The sequence below is a fragment of the Schistocerca americana genome, chromosome 9 (assembly GCF_021461395.2).
Source record: "Schistocerca americana isolate TAMUIC-IGC-003095 chromosome 9, iqSchAmer2.1, whole genome shotgun sequence".
NCBI classification, from domain to species: Eukaryota; Metazoa; Arthropoda; class Insecta; order Orthoptera; family Acrididae; genus Schistocerca; species Schistocerca americana.
This window is the reverse complement of record NC_060127.1, coordinates 78,541,983-78,554,759: the sequence shown is the minus strand read 5'-3', so window position 1 is coordinate 78,554,759 and position 12,777 is coordinate 78,541,983. Positions and strand designations below refer to the sequence as shown.

The 12,777-nt window shown below is 38.4% G+C and overlaps 1 protein-coding gene across 1 annotated transcript in view; it reads right to left on the bottom strand.

Moving 5' to 3' along the window:
- The window catches only part of LOC124550671, a 168,425-nt gene that overhangs the window by 26,768 nt on the left and 128,880 nt on the right, over positions 1 to 12,777 (bottom strand). Inside the window, exons 17-18 of the mRNA XM_047125394.1 lie at positions 7,160 to 7,512; positions 3,116 to 3,298 (exon numbers count right to left, since the gene is read on the bottom strand). Of these exons, the coding sequence (XP_046981350.1) occupies positions 3,142 to 3,298; positions 7,160 to 7,512 (510 nt within the window). The 3' untranslated portion in view covers positions 3,116 to 3,141. The remainder of the gene's footprint in view (positions 1 to 3,115; positions 3,299 to 7,159; positions 7,513 to 12,777) is intronic.

Here is a 12,777-nt window from a genome sequence, read left to right as displayed (position 1 = left end):
TCATCTCCTACTCTCTAAAGAAGTTTTAGAGCAGCACACATACTCCAGGCAAAGTGAAAATCTCATTTTCTGTACAAGTTGTACATAAACTTCAGATATCTGTATTTTACTCTTTGTACCCTCAGAATTCCAAAGACTGAATGCTAGTCAGCAATGTCAAAAGCTTTCCCTAACTCTCCAAATGTTATAAACACAGGTCCTATGGTCAGTATTGCCTCATGCGTTCCTACATTTCTCTAGACCCCAAATTGATCTCCCCCAATATCAACTTCTACTAGTTTTTCCTTTCTTCTGTAAATAATTTGAGTCAGTGTCTTGCAAAAATGACTTATTAAACCAATAGTTTGGTAGTGCTCTCACCTGTCAGCACCTGCCATTGCTGGAATTACAATTATGCTGTTTTGTGTCTCTCAAACACACCAGATGGAATAGTTTTGTCATGGCTGGCTCTGCCAAGAATCTCAATAATTCAGAGGGAATGCCATTTAATCCAAGTGTCTTGATCCAGTTTTGGTTTTTCAATGCTCTGCCAAATTCTTCTGGCAGTACTGTCCTCATCTTCACCTACTTGCTCTTTTTTCTACAATTGTGTCCTCAAGCTCGTTTCCCTTTTACAGCACTTCAATAGGTACTTTCTATCTATCAGCTTTCTCCTTTTGTTTACACTTTTTCACTGCTATATGGCTCTGAGCACTATGGGACTTAACATCAATGGTCATCAGTCCCCTAGAACTTAGAACTACTTAAACCTAACTAACCTAAGGACATCACACAACATCCAGTCATCACGAGGCAGAGAAAATCCCTGACCCCGCTGGGAATCGAACCCGGAAACCCGGGCGTGGGAAGCGAGAACGCTACCACACGACCACGAGCTGCGGACGTTCACTGCTATAGACATGCTCCCTGCATTCTGCACTGAGGGAAGTTTTGTTACGGGCCGTATTGCTCATCAAATACTGGTTACTGAGCAGAGAGAGAGCATTCTGGCTAATATGAAATATTTATTAACTGATTTTCGAAACCTATTACATGAAAAAACTTTATTTTTGCACATATTACAGTCTGATATTGTCACTTGATGTAGGACTGGATTTCTTTTTGTTACATGGGACAGTTACTGTGCTGCATCATGGTAAGTAAAACAAACCGTGAAAATTTGAAGGTTTTGTAGAGGTAAAAACACATTGCATAAACTCTACATATAGTTGATTTTAGATCATACATTGCAGTAAATGAAATGTAGGTAATATATCAAATATTATTTAAAATTAAGAGCAGGACGATATCTCATTTCGTTCTCGAGTTATTGGGTTTTGTATATGCCGAAAACCTAAGCGGTGCACATGTACACATCCACAGCAGCTGCGGAATGGCGCAGCAGGATTTGTACACACATCCACAGCAGTGAAAGAATTAACATAGGCTTCGAATATCACCTCTTTTTTCCATCTCTAATTTTGCTGTAAATGACACCTGTCTTTTCCTTGGTCATGCATTCTTCTACAGCCTTGCATTTGTCCTCTAGCACATTTTGCACAATGTGTAAGTCTCATTTTTTAGTCACCAGTACGCCGTTTTACCTGCTGCAATTCTATATTTTCTCCTCACATCAGTTAAGTTCTATATCCTACATCTTGTTCAAGGATTTCTAATAGGCCTTGTCTGTTTACATACTTGATCCTATATTGCCTTCTCAGTAACATCTCTCACGGCTACAAATTTGTCTTCTGTTGTATTCCTTTCCCCCGTTTCAAACAGTCCTTGCCTAATGCTCCCTGTGTAACTCTCAACAATGTCTGATTCTTTTAATTTAATCGAGTACAACTCGTTTCAATAAGAAGAACTACCAATAAGTTAAAGTCATAGTCCACTTCCGACCCTAGAAATATTTTGAAGTTTTAAAATTTAGTTTTGAAGTCTCTGTCTCACCATAAACTATTTATGTCTCTAGGCCTCTTCCACATGTACACCCTCCTTTAAAATTTAGTTTTGAAATCTCTCTCTCTCTCAGCATAACAATCTATGGGAAATCACATTGTGTCTCTACATCTCTTCCACATATACAACCCCCTCTCATGACTCTTAAACCAAGAGTTAGTAATACTATTATAATGCAATTGTTTTGTGTAAAAATAATATAACCTTACAGTTTACCCAAATCCTGTGCCTTTAATTTCTTCAGTTTTAATATGCAGTTCATAATCCATAAATTCTCATCTGCCCCAGTAAATGTTTTGCAGTTTAAGATTTGGTTTCAAAATCTCTGTCTTAGCGTAATATAATCTGTCTGAAACCCTTCTTTCTCTCCAGTTCTCTCTCGTGTATACAACCTCCTTTCATGATTCTTAAAGCAAATGTTGGCAATATTACCAAAACGAAACTGTTCTATGTACAAATAATACAACCAAATAGTGGGCATTAGGTGTGTCCATTGCTAACACAATGTGGTGACAAATTACACAACTTAATTTGGTAAACTAACTATCAATCCTAGACAAAAACATTATTGCACTTCTTTGTTCCTCTTGGTGAACACTGCCAACACAAACATGTGTGTCTATGGCAAATTTTAAACGTAAACCATTAAATATGTTTTGTAAACACACCATTATACTCTTGCCAGTCGTAGTCAACTACATGTGGTTTTCTTGCACACTTTGATACATGAGGTCCAATTTACAGACTTGCCTTGTTAGTCTTTCACATATATAAATCACTGAAGAGAGAAGGGAGCACAACTGAGACAGATGTGCTTTTAAGTTTAATTAAGGCATGCGCTAATAAGTTGAGTGAGAAAACAGAAAGTGGAATGTGCTTATAGGCACAGTGTTAATAGAGAAATAGATTGAATAGGAAATATAAGAGAATACACAAGCTATTGTAAATGCACTATCTGTTAAAATTTTGAAGCAGCCAACAGTTATGGTGGGAAAATAGAAAGCCAAATATCAGAAACATCCTGCAGTTAGAATAGAGTTCTGATGAACAAAGACTCTGAGGTACAGATTTTCAGGTTCACCCACAGTCCGCAGCCAGCGTCAGACAAGAAGAGTGACAAGAGAGTTATACACACATGCTGTTACACAATCTCTATTCTATCACTGACAATTACCTGAAAGTATAAACACACTTTTTTTTTTACTGCGGGGACACAGGTGACATGGTGACATCTAAGTTACGGCTCAGCACGATGCCAGTGGGTGTCACTATGGTGCTTGGTTTTGGACCAGGGACAGAACCTTTTGGCAAAGAGGTGCTTGTTGTACCACTCTTGGGCACAACTGTCACCGATAGCCTGTGGGCAAAGTCACTACAGTACAATCTAATGCTCACATTCTGGAACACTGACAACCACAACCCAAAATTACACAAAATTTTAATCTCCAAGTTCATATTACTGTAATAAGTATCTGGCTGAACAACTTTTACACCCTGCACAACTTGTGAAAAAGGGTGCCCCCAATAAGAATGCAAAATTTAATTTTTGAATGAAGCACATTAGCTACTTGGAATGTTTTTATTTTAAGTTCATTAATGTATAAGGCACTTACATGTGGAAAATGACATCACACAAATGTCTGCAGAAACTTTGTTCAAAAATTCTCAAGTATTCTCGTTATCATAAATGTGACACTTCACTTCAGTGATGTAACTATCCAGTTGGAAATGTGCGTAACTGTTCACGCCGACATTCCTCACAAACATGACTTCACATAAAACCACGCAACGTGTTGCAAGCTCTCGGTGGCCAATTTCAGTCTCTGTTGGGTGAGTTAACATAAAAAATTTCTCTTGCAACAATGTGCACAATTCACATGCAGTGTAACAGGTGAGGCCATCTTGCTGGAGGAGCCACGAGTTTTTATGGACTGCCCCGCCCCCCTAAACTGGGGGCCAAGAAACTCACATTGTGCCAAAATACACCATCACAGCATCACCTGCAGCATTTCATTTGCTCAAAATCAGCACCAGACAGTGGCTCATTGCGCATATACCAGTTGTCAAAGTGTTAGTCTAGGATTATTGTCATCTCAAATGTGATATTTATGCCTGTTGGTGAAGCTGTCCAGCTGGTAAAGTGCCATAATGATGACATTCCTTCCCAAATTGTGATCCACATTTTGGTTTTCCAACACCCAATTGGCAAATTCACTCTGATGCAAATGGTCAGCTGGCAGTAGTAAGTGCATCAGCTGATCCTTGTAGCTGTGTAGATGAATATAATTACTTAGAATTCACTGCACAAGTCTCCTTGAAATGTTCAGTTCTTGTGATCAATGGAGAATCGTGGTTTGATGACTGAGTTACACTCTGATTTGCTGAAGTAACAGTTTCAGCATATTTGTTAGTTCGTCATTTTTGTAGCTTATCAACAGGAACTAAAGAATTTCTTTAAACTTTTCAATTACTAGTCAACTTGTCAAGAAACTGAAAACGCAATTTGCAGAGAGTCACAGAAGAACTTTCCCCATGTTTATAATACATTTTGACAGTGACCGTGTGTCGTTTGAGAGCAATTCAATTCATTTTCATCATCTGCAATGTTTCTAGCTGACAAGTGAGCAATATCAAGCATTGCCAATTGATCAGAAAAAAAAAAAAAAAATGGTATGTAATTTAAATTGTGCATTCTTATTGGGCCACATTATCACATTTATTTTTTCGTGGGGTTTCACTGCCTCTTATGATAATCTCATAAGACGTGGTACACTAGTTTAACTGAATACAGATGGATTAAAGGAATATTGCAGTAGGAACTATTCCAGTATCAGTCTGAAGGATAATGACCAACATGATGTAAGGTGACTACAAATTACTGGACAAAGAGAAAACTGTATACTTTCACTAAGACTGAACATAAATACGTGATCTTACCACCATCTTAAAGACAGAACTTTTAATTTCTCACACTGATGTGAGCCTTTTGCATAAAATGTCAAGACATTCAAAAGGAAATTCCATTTTCACAGAACCCTATCACATAGGTTTAGTGTCTGATAAAGCAACAGACCAGTTGAAGAAAGGTGTTTGTGGATGAAGCTCAGCTCGAGAATATGGAGTTGGAAAAGAAGCAACCACATGCCTTACAAAGAGCACTGATAACATTGCAAAATTTGTGATTGTAGTTGACAATAAGATGGTTTGCACAGAAAAATAAGAAAATGGGAGGAAATGGGATTTAAGCACTGTATATATCTTCAAATACTTTCCTTACTTTAGTTGAATCTATTTTTGCACCTGAAGAACTATCAATGAATCAATTTTTATTTGAACTGACCAGTATGATTCTAAAATCTTGAGGATTTGAAGACTGTGAATGGGAAAATATTCAAGACTGGGTGGAATGTGGTGATGACAATAACTATCAATAACTGACAAATGACAAAACAGTTGCCATTGCCAATGATGAGCCAGTGAGGAAGCCTTTCACTAACCAGAGATGACAATGAAGTGCTTGCAACAACAAGAAAAATGTGGCATCCAACTGATGTTTTTAAAATGCTTGCAAAATCTAACTAAAAGAAAAAAAACATCTCAGCTCTCAATCAAAAAGAAATTTTGGCCTACTTTAATGGCCATTTTGAACTCTTCAAACAAGGATATGTAGTCAGTTTTTTTCTTTATAAGAAATGCGGTACAAAACATGAACCTACAGTTTTTTGTTTAATTTAGTGTTTATTTGTGTCATATTCTATGTACAGTTGAGAGGGAAGACATACAATCTTGAGGTTTGCTGATGACATAGTTACTCTCTGTGAGACAGCAAAGGATTTGGATTGGTTGGGAGGAGGTGACCAACCAGTGAGGTCATCAGTCCCATCGGATTAGGTAAGGATGAGGAAGGAAGTCTGCCATGCCCTTTCAAAGGAACTATCCTGGCATTTGCCTGAAGCGTTTCAGGGGAATCATGGAAAACCTATAACAGGGCAGCTGGACGTGGGTTTGAACAGTCGTCCTCCCGAATACGAGTCCACTGTGCTAGCCACTGTGCCACCTCGCTCTGTAGTGGATTTGGAAGAACAGTTTAATGAATTGGATAATGTCTTCAAGCTGTTATGAGAGGAACATCAACAAAAGTAAACCAAGGGTAAGGAAATGAAATGGATTAAATTAGGTGATGCAGACAGAATTAGACTAGGGAATAAGACACTTAAGCTAGTAGGTGTATTCTGCCATTTGGGCAGAAGAATAAGTGATGACTGCCTAACTAGATAGAAAATAAAATGCAGGCTGGCAATGCAAGAAAAGCATTTCTGAAAAACATAAATAAAAATTTAAATGTCAGGAAGAATTTTCTGAAGGTATTTCTATGGAGTGAAGTCTTACACACAACTGAAACACCAACAATAAATAACACAGAATTGAAGAATTTTAAATGTGGTGCTCCAGAAGAACAGTGCAAATTGGATGGGTGCAATGAGTAACTAATGATGAGGTGCTGGACTGAATTGTGAAAAAAGAAATTTATGGCACAGCTTGAGTAAAACACTGGATCAGTTGATATGAAACATCCTGCTGCTTCAATGAACAGTCAGTTTGGTTTAGGGTAACAGCTGTAGAGACTGACCAAAGCTTCAGTACTGTAAGCAGATTCAACTGGATTAGGTTGCACTAGTTATGCGGTGATGAAGGGGCTAGCAATGAGAAGACTAACATGCACCAAATCATTCTTTGGAATGAAGACCACCCAACAACAAAAACAACAACAACATTCCTAGGACCACTGGTACAATACATTTTCGGAAATGATCAGCTACATGAAAAACCATTTACCTGAATGAGCAGTCCCACTGCAGTTGTTTCGGATAGTTGATGCTCTACTGTAACATTACTTTTGCTTCTTCAGTATGCACTTAATAGAAAAATGTCAAGGACCAACAGTTTTCTTTTGATGGGTCACATTTGAATACTACCATTCAAACAAAACAAGTTTCATGCAATGAAACCTACCAAAGTTCTCCAATTATACAACATTATATTTGTGTACTTAAATTAACTACATAACAGCAAAAAAATCTATTGTGTGAAATATGAAAAGAAGAACAACTAGCTTGTCTACATTTACAAATAAAACAATATTCATGAGTGCTAAGAAGCAGATACAAAAAGAAACCAAGATGACTCAGAGACATTTTGGTACAGTGGACAGAATTACCTGGGCTGCGAAGACTTTGTCGTTACAGTCGTGGTGGCACTACTGCTGCTACTGCTTGAACCAGCCGCCCTGTCCCAGGCCCGTGGAGCTAGTGACCGCACACTGCTTATACGCGGGACAATTGGACTGCTGGCAGGGACGCTCGGAGATGTAACCAGCCGACCAGTAGAAGCTGCTGTCGCTGGAGCGGAGGCAGTGACTGCTACCCGCCGCGCGTTGCTCGCAGACGGGGGCGTGTACAAGTATGTCCTCCCACCCACTTGCATGACACTAGTCGGTACGAGCACGCCACCGCGGCCCATTGACAGCATGTAACCACCTGTGGGACTCGTAACCTTACCATCCAAGATAACCTGGAAAGAGTTAGGACAGCAACCTTAATTACTTCTACTCTACTTAGAAACTACACAGGCTCATTGTGTGTGTGTGTGTGTGTGTGTGTGTGTGTGTGTGTGTGTGTGTGTGTGTGTGTGTGTGTGTGCGCGCGCGCGCGCACGCGCGCGTGCGCGTTTCAAGTTGACATAAATACAAACACAAATATGTTTTCTGGGAGTAGGTGTTGCACACCTACATTTCACAGTTTTTCTTTTTTGCTTCTAGAGTTGCTTAATGGTTCCAGTCCATTCTAAAATGCTTGTTGTACATGCAAACTACCCAACTGATTTCAGTCTAATGAATGGTCCTTCTGCAGTGGCCCTCATCAGTATTTTTCATACATGTAAAATTTGAAAGTCAGTGGCCAGCCACACAGAGGGTGGGGCAGAGAGAGAGAGAGAGAGAGAGAGAGAGAGAGAGAGAGAGAGAGAGAGAGTGTTCAAAAAATCAATTTTTAAAAGTATGATTTTTTTATCTACACACTTTAATCGAAGTTGTATGTGAATCTTATTGTGATAGCAGCTTTAGAAATGCCTTTAAATTGTTAAACTTATTAACTCTGCACTGGCGGCCAATCTCACCTTTTCCGACATTTGGGAAACTGCTTGCTACAGCGGAATTTTTGTCAGTGTGAAGGCTATCTTCTTTCGATATCTTTGGCCGACATCTATGTCTTTGCCTGAAAACTTTCTTGCAGTGGTTTATTTACGTTTCAAGAATACTAATACATATTAGTAGGTTGAAGGTTGAATTCGCAAACCTTTATGTGGAAGTCAAGATTTATGCATAATGGGCGGTGGAAAAACAGTGTTTAGGAAACAGGGTTTCATGAAAATCAGTTTGCCAACAAAAAGGAGGAAGTAGCTTGAAATGAAGAACATAAGCATCGAAACGTGGGACAGGAGAATTGTGCAGGTGCTTGAATGCTGTTGATATAGATTCCACTGAATTCAGACTTATTGATTTAGAGCTTCTCTGCCAGGCTATAAAGTTTTCATGTTCACGTGTCAGTTGTAAGAATACGGAATGCGTGATTGTTGTTGAAGAAAGAAGAGTGGGAACAGCTTGCGGTCTTAAATCAATTTGTAATTTGTGTGGCTATGAATTTTCACTTTCCTCCTAAAAAAAAACTGACTATGGTAGCCTATGAAAGCAATTTTAGGTTAACATATGTTCTGATATGCCTTGATAGGGCAGGGAAGGAGGTAACTTATTGTATGGTTTCCTGAACATGCCTCCATCTTGGATTGAAAAAATAAATAAAGAAATGTCTGATGCTGTCCGCGATACTGTCGAAGTTTCTATGAAGAAAGCAGTGGAGGAATTGGTGGAAACAAACCAAAAAGAAATAGATCCTGGGGTAGATACTCATGACAGTAAATCTCCTACAAATGTTACTGACGTACGTGTGTGTGTGTGTGTGTGTGTGTGTAGATAGGACCTGAATGAAAAGGGGTCACATATCTCTGTATGGAGTTGCATCTGTTATTGGTGTTGACTCAGGTAAAGTTTTAGATGTAGAAATTATGTCTAAATACTGCCACCAGTGTGCAACAAGGAAAATGTCCAACAATGAAGACAGTGAGAAACTGTGGCAAGAAAAGCATGCCGTAGCATGCTCTAAAAATTATTAGTGGCTCAAGTGGAGGCATGGAGGCTGCTGCAGTTGTGAGGATGTTCTCCAGATCCAAGGACCAGTATGGTGTTAGATATACTAAATACGTTGGTGATGGGAACTCCTCTTAGTTCAGAGATAAAGATCTGTACAATACAACAATAGAAAAGTTGGAATATGTTGGCCACATCCAAAAGAGGCTTGGTGGTAGGCTTTATCGCTTGCTGAAGGAGAAGAAAGATGAAGTACTTGAGGATGGAAAACCACTAGGACAAAAAGGCAGGTTTACTCTGAAAGAAACTGATTCTCTTCAGTTATTTTATGGGAGAGCTATCAGGAAAAACACACACAATTTAGAGGCAATGAGGCATGCTGTTTTTCCACGAACTATCCACTGATCAAACACCAATGCACAATCTGTGTCCGAAAGACGGTTGGTGTAAGTTCAACAACGGAAATGAGACGTAATCACATAAACACCCATTACCAGAAACTGTTATGAATGCGATGAAGCCCACATTCAGGTTTCTTACAAACTCTGATTTATTGATAAAGTGTCTTCATGGAAAGACACAAAATGCAAATGAAAGCCTCTATAATTTAATTTGGATTAGATGCTCAAAAAGGACATTCTGTGGACTTTAAGTACTCAAAATAGGTGTCTATGATGCAGTTTTATGTTACAATAATGGAAATAATGGCAGAATTGAAGTGCTGAAGAGAGTTGGTATAGATCCTGGTGCGTGTACAACAAAAGCATTTTACACCATCAACAAGAGCAGGGTCAAGAAAGCTAACAGATCAATGTCTTACCTGCAAATACAGGCCAGGCAGATTCGAAGAGGAGAGAAGAGAAACCTGGAGGATGAGGAGTGCCAGTATGGAGGATTTTAAAATTGAGGTAAGCTTAGTACATGTAGGACTATGAGAAGCAAATCTTTGAACCTCATTTTTCCTGTTCTACATTTTTTTTGTTATTAGTAGACTTTTCTCATGAAGTATATGCACTAATGCTATGAAATTTTCACGAACTGTTCGCAGGGTGTTGCTATCTCCCTGGAACTAAAAAATATGAGATTCTGCACTTACATTCTGATTTTTATATGACTGAATGTAGGAAACAAAAAGTTAATTCTGGATGTGCAAAATTAAAAACTCTGTTAATGATACAATTCGTACCACAAATTAATAACTGTAGTTCAGTGGTCTTATAATTTTCTCAGGACACTACAATAATATTTTCAGATTAACTGCATGACTAGAATTTATTTGAGTTATAGCTTCTTATAAAAAAGACAATTTTAAAAAAAAATTCAAATTTCTGGCAAAATATTAATCCTGCATATTTTATTATATTTTTCTGTTAAAACACAGCTCTTTTGCTTTACACATGTAAAATTTTAGATTTGTACATTAATAAATATGCCTGTAATGATTCTTTAAATAAATGTTTATATTTTCCATTACATCCCCCCTTAAGCACAAAACATTGCTCTCGTTTTACAAGATTCACTGGGACCTGACCACATTGCATGTAAGTCTTATAAATACAAGTTTGCTGGTTCGGTTCTTGTTACACTTTTTTATTTTTATTTAAATTCTACATTTTGTATCAGAAGGAAATTTCAATTAACAAATACTGAATAATAATTTTATAACAAAAATATTTTTATTTTTGATTATTAATCATATGAAAACAAAATTTCTGCTACTTTTTTTAATTTTTAAATGATGAGTCAATATTTGTAACTAACATTTCTATTTGACAACATAAATAGAATCTATATAAAAGTAAAAAAAATGCCCTAGCTAGATTCGAACCAGGGACCTCGTGGTTACACGACTTATGCAGTATGCACTTGTCTGCCAGTAACTTTGGTGAAGTAGTCTAAATGTTGATGTTGCACTTAACAGCTCCAGGATCATATATGAATGTGATTTTTTGGGTATTTTCTGAGAACTGAACCGTACTGCTTTAGAAACTTGACATTTGGACACGGACCTCCACACCCCAGAAGTATGGAGAAAATTGAGGAGTGCCTGTCCATAAAGTCCTGCTGTAAGTATGGCCAGTGCCACTACCAGCTTGTCTAATTACAAGAATGAGAGGTTAAGGAATGGGACTGTGCCCCCGGAACTAGTCACAAATACATATATACTTTATCAAAGCATTGTTCACAGTGTGCAGAACTGAGTGTGTGCACAGTGTGTTGTGTGCGTGTGGTACGAAGCTTGGCATGTCCTGGTACTACTCGGTACATCTCGGCTTTGCTCAGTCCTCCTCTGAAGTACTTAGTTCAGCATGACATTTCATTTAGCAGACTTTTGTGGCATTTTTCAGTCAGCACAACATTCCTCAGTTGGCAGAATTGTGGTGTCATTGCTCTTTACCCTACAAAAGCAAGTTCACAGGTCCAGCTGCTCTTTGCACAAAAAGAGCAGTCTTGCGCTCAATTGCATATGCCTTTAACAATGAATGAGAATGACAGAAGAGAACAATCGGAATTCTCAATCTCTATTACGCTATTGCGTAACTCATATGTACCACAAATTTGCTATGGAAGGATATTACAAACCTGTGCAGAAAGATTTTAAAAATTTTTTTGGTCATGAAAGAACAAAAAATTACAATAACTGACAGACAATTTGTATGGGGTTCGTTGTTCTGTACATCGACAAGGACTTTGTGCTAAATTTGCAGGCATGGAGCACATGATGAAACTGGGCATAGGAGTAGTAAATTTTCTTAAGTTGGACACATTATTACACCGCCATTTGCAAAATTTCTGATGGAACTGAATGGAGAGTATGTAGACTATACACAGGGTGGAACACCTAAAACTTGCACCGCAAATGCTGCGGAAATGGAAAGTGCTACTGACGAGTATGTGCAGTTTTCACAGAATAGATTGGTGGTCAAGGGCTCTATTGTTAACCAATCAACAGATTCTAATAATACTTAGGAAGTGTGTATGCTGTGAAAACATACTTTTTTAAATGGAACAATGCCTATTGATGTTAACAAAGTAAAAGTAGGGTAAATTAGAATGTCACTGGCATTTGTTGCAGGACTGTAGTGTGTCATTTATGAGATATATTTTATAAGTTCCCACACTTGTACAGAACCAATGATAGCACACAATAAAGAACAGCAAAAGTGCAGACACTAGTTATGTGGATTCTGACAAGTAACAGGACAGCTGACCATCGCGGGTTGTGTTCAAAATGACCGCCAGCAGTGGAAGCAATCATGCTTCCTGTCTGGTATGGATCAACTGCTGCACATGTGCTAGCATTTCAGCGATCATATCCAAGCATGCTGCAGTAACATACTGTTGCATATCATCGGGTGTAGTTGGTTATGTCCTTTTAGACAGTGTGTTTCAGCTTTCCCTAGTCTACAGATGTCAAATCCGGGGACTGAACTGTCCAAGATACAGGTCCTTTGCATTGAATCCAACAATTTGGAAACATTTTGTGAAGACATGCTGTAGTACTTTGTGCGCTATAGGCTGGGCAGCCATCATGTTGGTACCACACATTCCTCCAAGTCTGCAGAGGAACATCTTCTAGTGTCCATGAAAGGTTATCTGTTAGGAGGCTGTGATACTTGTGGGCGTTCAGTGTT